This window comes from Notothenia coriiceps, unplaced genomic scaffold, assembly GCF_000735185.1.
Source record: "Notothenia coriiceps isolate Sejong01 unplaced genomic scaffold, NC01 NC01_scaffold00037244, whole genome shotgun sequence".
NCBI lineage: Eukaryota > Metazoa > Chordata > Actinopteri > Perciformes > Nototheniidae > Notothenia > Notothenia coriiceps.
This window is the reverse complement of record NW_011369945.1, coordinates 23,987,025-23,994,108: the sequence shown is the minus strand read 5'-3', so window position 1 is coordinate 23,994,108 and position 7,084 is coordinate 23,987,025. Positions and strand designations below refer to the sequence as shown.

Sequence of the window (7,084 nt, the reverse complement as noted above, 5' to 3'; positions counted from 1 at the left end):
TGGATAAATTGCGCAGTCTGCTCCTTGCTCCCTATCAAAACAAAATTGTTGCAGTAAGATTTGTATAACAAAAGCAGTTAAATAAATAAATTAGCTTTATAATGAATCCCAACAATATGAAAACCAAACAGGGTTTAAAAATATTTTCACTTCATATTATTTTATGTATGTAATATAAAGAAGACATCTCCAATTGCCCGTATATTTAAATACACAAATTAAATAGATTTACTTTTCTTTCATGTCGTTTACTATTTGGGTGAGTACATTTAAAAACGAATCCAGCTGAAACCGTTGTAGCCGTTGATGGGACGTTACAAGCTTATATATTTTTTAAAAACTCATTCGTCACCGTCACCCGTTGCATCCTGGGATATGGTACACCTCGGAGTGTACATCAGATGTATCCTCTAAATCTGGGGAAAGAAGGCTGCATTTGCGGGCCGCATTCGGAGGAGTATAGAGAACCGCAGTGACGCGTCGTCTTTTTTTTTATTGGGACAGCCTTCGTTTGGCGGAAGTGACGTATGCGGTCTCCGAATGCATCCTCAGGAGGATGCGGCCGCTGAATTGGGACACAGCAAGTGTGTGGCAACATTGCCCCCTGGTGTCTGGTCGCAGAATGAGCCTTCTCCTGATTGGTTTACCGGTTGTCAGGAGTGTTTACAGGAAACATGGCTTCCCGGTCTGTTGGAGAGCTTCAAGAGATGGAAGGTGAGTACATTTATAAAAAATACAGCCGTATTATGATCGTATAACCTGGATGAACATACATTCATTAAGACAAAGGTACCGGTTTTTATAGGAGCAAATCGGGAGATTTTTTATTTATTGTTAATAAATACACCTTCATCATTGGCTGGCTAGCTAACATGCTAACAACAATCCTCGTTAGCTGACGTTGTTACCCACACTGTCCAGCTAGTCATTATCTAATTATAGTTGCATAGCTGCTTTGCCATGCCTTATGGTCCACTGAAACGGGATGTTATGTTTAACGCAGATTATCTGCCTAAACATTGTTAACAATGTTGGCTGGTAAAACTGCCTACTGTGCTCCATCAGCTACCCAGCTAGCTAACCTGGTTAGCAGTGTTACCCCTGTGTGTTAACTTGAGTAAGCTAACTTCGACTTGTGAGTTCGTTTCTTAACTTGTAAGGTTGAAAATACAACTATGATCAAATCCACAGCAGTAGTTATTATCCAATGGTGTTAATACGTGATAAGTGTCCTCGTGGTCTGGCACGCATGTTTGCATTGTTACAGAGACTTGATCTGGTTTAAAAGCATGTTCTTCTACAGTCAGAGAATGGCTTGATGTTTTTACATAGCTTCCCTCGAGTCCTCAGTGGGCGAGTTGGAGCTGGGCCTTGTCTTGGCATTACATTACACGTGCGTCAGCTAAATGTGTCACTGATAAAACAACTTTGCATCTGTATGGGGTAATCGAGCTATGTGTCTCCTTGTCTGCTGACCGCAGTGGACAGAAAGGGCGAGTCTGAAGAGTCTGGTGATGATGAGACCAAGAGGAAGAGTATCAATGGCAACGTGGACCCCAATCAGCCTGCAACCACAGGTAAAGCATCACACATCCAGCAAAGGAGACACAAGTCAGCTTTAAACTAATGCAATCAATTATGTGACACAGAGTATTCATCAGTCTATCTGATGACAGCATTACATAACTATAATAATTCTTCTCAAGCAGACTTGTGTGACTATATCGTGCTTGATGTAATGGTCACAGGGTTAGTAAAAAGTCTTGAAAGATTTGGAAAACACTTAATATCAACCGTTATATTTCCGAGGTTCGCATTATGCTTGAATTTGATATTTGAATTTCAACATAATGTAGTGTTTGATTTATACAATCACCGATGTCAACAAAAAATATCTGAAAATATGTATTGTCTTCTGTGGATTTAAAGGAATTTGGAATACTTTGTTTCCCAAGTTGAATCTATAGTAACACTTTCTTTGTAATGAGTATGGATTTTTGGTTTACAGTATGTGAAAGTGCTTGAATTTGACTCTTTAAAACCCTGTGGTCATAGGAGTTAATGTGCTTTATTCTTGCTCTCAATAAAGGTAAAGAAGAGTCTCCTGTTGACATGGACACCATAACCTTGGACCCAGAGGAAGAGGTTAGAAGAGGGTCTAGAAACAATGCTACTGTTTTTCTAGATTTTATTTGTAGAGCTTGAGAGTGAAAACACTACTATTACTACTTTTTACACAACAGTATGTCATGTCACCCTAATCTGTCTGCTTTCTTTCTAGGATGTTGATCTTGTTCATTGTCGTATTGGGAATATTGAAGGTTTGGAGGTCCTACAGAAGTGTAAAGTAAGTTACTAGTATTTATTGCCACTGTGTGAGTTGAAGTATTGGTAGCAGCATTGTATGCAGATCTGGAGTAATTAATTCAATGTTCCTTTCTATATAAACCAGACAGGATTTTGTTCTAACCACAGGTTTTTCTTTCTTTTTTAATCATTTGAAGGATTTGTATTAAATACAGTTATTTAATGTGTCTGTTAATGGCTTTCTTTCCTTCTATCTCTTTCTATAGACACTTTCCTTAAGACAGAATCTTATTAAAAAGATAGAAAACCTCGACAGTTTGAGGTCTCTACGGGAACTAGATCTCTACGACAATCAGATCCGCAAACTGGAGAACCTGCAAAACCTTACAGAGATTGAGTAAGTCTGAAGTAAACTACGTCTATTTTTCATGCTTATAATAGAGATTTGATCCAGAATGGCAAATCATAATCTTTACACACATTTTTACCTAATGGACCTTTCCTGAGTTGCATTTTTGTGCATCTGACATTGAATAACACTCATCTCAGGTGCATATTATTTCTAATGTTCATACTTCTTTGACTGTCCACAGTCAGCTTGACGTCTCCTTCAATATGTTGAGGAAGGTGGAGGGTTTGGAGCAGCTAACTCAGCTGAAGAAACTTTTTCTGCTTCACAACAAAATTGGCAGCATTGCCAACCTGGACCACCTCACAGGCCTGGACATGCTGGAGCTGGGCTCCAATCGCATCCGGGTAAGACTGTTGGGCAATGACATGTAAAATCGATATTACTCACATAAAAACGCAAATTGCTTACATAATTTTCAAATAATGATGTTGCATTTATTTCTGTCACTTTAATGTGGTTGTGTTTCTCTTTGATTGTGTGTGTTTACAGATCTTAGAGAACCTGGATACACTTTCATCACTGCAGAGTTTGTTTCTTGGCACCAACAAAATAACTACCCTTCAGAATCTGGATGGTTTGCACAACCTGACAGTTTTAAGCATTCAGGTGATTCACAAATTGTTTAAAAACATGTGTCAGTCCTTTTACAAAAATTTAGTATTTAAGTAACATTGATTAATAATTTTATGTACTTTTTTTGTTCAGAGTAACCGGATTACTAAAATTGAGGGCCTTCAGAATCTGCTCAACCTGAGAGAGCTCTATCTGAGCCACAATGGCATTGAGGTCATTGAGGGATTGGAAAATAATGTGAGACATCAACAGCCTATTTCTAAAGTACTCAATGCAAAATCAGTCTATCATGCAGTTAGCTAACTGTGCTGCAAAGTTGTCTATGTACGTTTAAACACTGTTTGTTTCCCCTCACAGAAAAAGCTTACAACCCTGGACATCGCTGCCAACCGAGTCAAGAAAATTGAAAACATCAACCATCTGACAGACCTGCAGGAGTTCTGGGTACGGATAGTGTGCATAGTTAAACTAGAATGTATTTTATGTATTCCCCACAAGCGTAGTTATAGTTTTTAAAAGAAATATATTAAAAAACACTTATCTCCGCTTGCAACTATGTAATAATGTGTTAAAGGTGTTACTAGGCAGTTTATAAAGTTATTGTCTCCACATCCTCCACACTGTATGTTACAAGAGTGCTTAATATTTGTGTTTGATCTATCTTTGCAAGACAAAACTAATTATGTTATTGTCTTTCAATCCCTCCCCAGATGAACGATAATCAGATCGATAACTGGTCAGATCTCGATGAGTTGAAGAATGCCAAGTCTCTGGAGACGGTCTACCTTGAGAGAAACCCTGTACAGAAGGACCCACAGTACCGGCGGAAGATCATGCTGGCGCTGCCCAGTGTCCGCCAGATCGACGCTACCTTCATCCGCTTCTAAACTGCAGTGTAATTCACCTGCTGATTCACAGTGTTTTCCCCTCACCCCCCTGCCTTCCCGTCCCACAAAACAAACTTCATTTTGAAACACGCTGGCCTCACAGAATCATATCGTTACTTCGTACAGAGACACACATTCCAGCATTCACCATCCCCCACGGCTCACGCAACATACATGTATGCATGTATGCACTCACTCACACCTTGATCTATGCTATTGTGGAAAAGCTTATTTATTTATTAAGCTGGATATGAACTGTGAAAAGGATTTTAACCTATGTCCATCTCATAATTTTTCCTTTTTTCATTTTACTTTTGTAGTTTTGCATGTAGGAGACAGTATGGAGACATTTTTCCTCAATCTTTCAGGGCCCATCAGGAAATAATATATCAGTTTTTGTATAGTTTCAGTTATGTTTGATAAATCACATTTTTGAGGTTGCACTGCTATCATTTAAGAGGAAAGGGAGGCATTCTTACTGTTTGAGTAATTGTGTTGAAAGTTAAGGTACACAGTAAATAAAGAAGAACTAAACATTAAAGGGAAATTCAATAGTAAAATAAGATTCACACATTTTAATCCTCCGAATACTGCTTATCTTATCTTTTGGCTTTATTTAAGCTTCAAGCTTTTCTGAACAAGTAACTGAACGTTACAACCACAAAAATAACTAAAATGAAGAAACCTACAATGACACAATGCAGCCTTGTGTCTGTCTGCAACTGATGAATCATTTCAAAATAAACTGCTATCATTACTAATGAGGGGCAAATCTTGATGTCCAGCAACCTTGTCTATGCCTTGTCATTGTCCAGATATTTTACAGCCATTCATCTGATTAATAAGAGTGACCTCTGCTGCATACAAAAACTTCATGAGAATGTAAAGATAATGAAATGTGTCCATGATGATGGTTCTGTAATCAGTGGTACATCAGCCCCCAATTAATTGTTTTCTTCTTCTTTTTTATATACCTTGAATACATCACTGATTATAGCTTTGGTTCTCTCTAGAAATACATCGTTCATGGAATTATTTTGAAATGACAAAAGTAAAAAAGAAAGTGAAGTTACTTACTAACAGCAGGGATGGTCTTAAATAAGGGTTAACCAATGTAAGATAAATTCCTTTTTTTTTATTAACATTTTATTTAAAATGTTAAGATGTGTATAGACATTACAGTGACACATTCAAGTTTCACATTTGGTCTCTTTTAATAAAAAATAGATAATCTTGTATATTTATGTTGCCAAAAGACTAATCAAACACTAGGATGAAAACTTTGAACAAAAACTCAAACCTATTTTGTCCCCAGTGTTTAAAAGCAGAGTGCACTAGATTTACTGTTGGGTTACAATCAAAGATATAAAAATGGTTTTCCACCACGGGACTAAAAGGTCAGTCAGACACACAATTCTTAACGGAAAAAAATGATGTGTAACATCAGCTACTGACCATAACAACAACAGGGTTATTATTGCATCTCCTTCTCTTTTGAAGGGATCGAAGATAAGAACCAAAATCATTTAATCAACTTTAGGATATTTATGATCTAAGACTAAACTGAAGGCCATTACTAATATGAATGTAATATTATGTTATATTATATTCAGATTAATTATAATGTATTCACAATTGGCCGGTTGGATTGTGAATGTCACTGTCTGTTTGTAAATATAGTTCGCCCATACGTGTAGAAATTCAGTGCCATCATAACTTTCCTTTTGTAAACCAAAATGCTATTTTTCTTTCTTGTTTTTGCACAGCAGGCTTGCTTGAGTTTAAGTAATTAAGATAACTTGACCTTGACTGGTCTCCGAATGACCAATTATTCGATTGACTTTTAGCTGATTGTAGTCAGAACTGAGTCTTCAGGTTCTGGACTTGGTTAACGCTGTTTTCAAAATGAATGTATTATGCAAATAATAAAATGACACTACTGAAAGTGATATGCTGTTTTGATTTGGGAGGCTTTTTATTTGCTTTTTATCTTTGAAGACCTTCTAGCATGTTGTAGTAATTGCATTAACAACAAAGGAGTACAAACGTGATTTCAAAATTATTGAAAGTCTTCTTGGCCTTTTTGTTCTGTGCAACTTCAATTAAGGTGCCAGAACAGCACATTTAGATTTATGGATTTGAAATTAGTAGTGAAAAGTTACTTAGTAGGCATACAATATGAGGTATTTTTTACTTTACTTGAATATTTATACTAATATCTTAGTCGTATCTCAATTATGCGTTTAGTCCAGGGGTGGGGAACCTTTTACCTCTCAAGGACCATTTCAATTTTTACAACATCCTTCGAGGGCCGTACAAATTATTGAACTCAACATCTGCTTAAAAAACTCAAATCACAGCCCATTCATTTCGCGTTTCTTTCATGCTGTGCAAAGAAAAAGCAACCTCTTAATCCAGATATTTGACCATGACCCGCGCATTCATACACCGTGGCATGACCACCAAAACAGAAGATATGGACACAAGATGTGTGCAAATGTATTTAGTTTCATATCCATGTGGACATGATTTAAGTGGGGGGGGCGGATCTAACCTCATTTCGGGGGGTTTGGGGGCATGCACCACCAGGAAGATTTTTTTTAAATGTTGAAGTTAAAAGCATCAATCTGGTGCACTTTGAGAGCAACATGAAGAGATCTATGGATACATCTCTCAACACCCATATGAAACAGAACTGTAAGCAGATTTTTTTCTTTATGGATATTTTACAAATCACTTCCCTTTTAAACTGTATTCTTGTTTATTTATAACAACTTTTTTTTTACTGTCATATTAGTATTGTATACCTGTCTACTTTATTCTCTTATTTTTCTATAACTATAATGATCATATAAAGATGTGCCTTTACCTCACTGGTTGTAGAAAAAGCTTCTTATATTCGTTA

At 36.9% G+C, this 7,084-nt stretch overlaps 2 protein-coding genes across 2 annotated transcripts in view; one reads left to right on the top strand and one right to left on the bottom strand.

Moving 5' to 3' along the window:
• trmt61a (tRNA methyltransferase 61A) overlaps positions 1–7,084 on the bottom strand; it is a 735,410-nt gene that overhangs the window by 36,515 nt on the left and 691,811 nt on the right. The window lies entirely within an intron of this gene.
• ppp1r7 (protein phosphatase 1, regulatory (inhibitor) subunit 7) lies at positions 611–6,128 on the top strand. Its single transcript, XM_010793981.1, has 10 exons — positions 611–714; positions 1,482–1,577; positions 2,090–2,145; positions 2,282–2,347; positions 2,574–2,704; positions 2,901–3,063; positions 3,209–3,325; positions 3,425–3,529; positions 3,650–3,736; positions 4,003–6,128. Exons 1-10 carry the CDS (start codon positions 675–677, stop codon positions 4,177–4,179), a joined length of 1,038 nt encoding a protein of 345 aa, XP_010792283.1. The 5' UTR covers positions 611–674; the 3' UTR covers positions 4,180–6,128.

What these genes read in the sequence shown, in the direction of transcription:
- ppp1r7 (XM_010793981.1), top strand. Translation starts at nt 675, where the DNA reads ATGGCTTCCCGGTCTGTTGGAGAGCTTCAAGAGATGGAAG. An exon ending in CCTTGGACCCAGAGGAAGAG is followed by an intron (nt 2,146 to 2,281) that starts GTTAGAAGAGGG and finishes CTTTCTTTCTAG; the next exon opens with GATGTTGATCTTGTTCATTG. An exon ending in CAAAACCTTACAGAGATTGA is followed by an intron (nt 2,705 to 2,900) that starts GTAAGTCTGAAG and finishes GACTGTCCACAG; the next exon opens with TCAGCTTGACGTCTCCTTCA.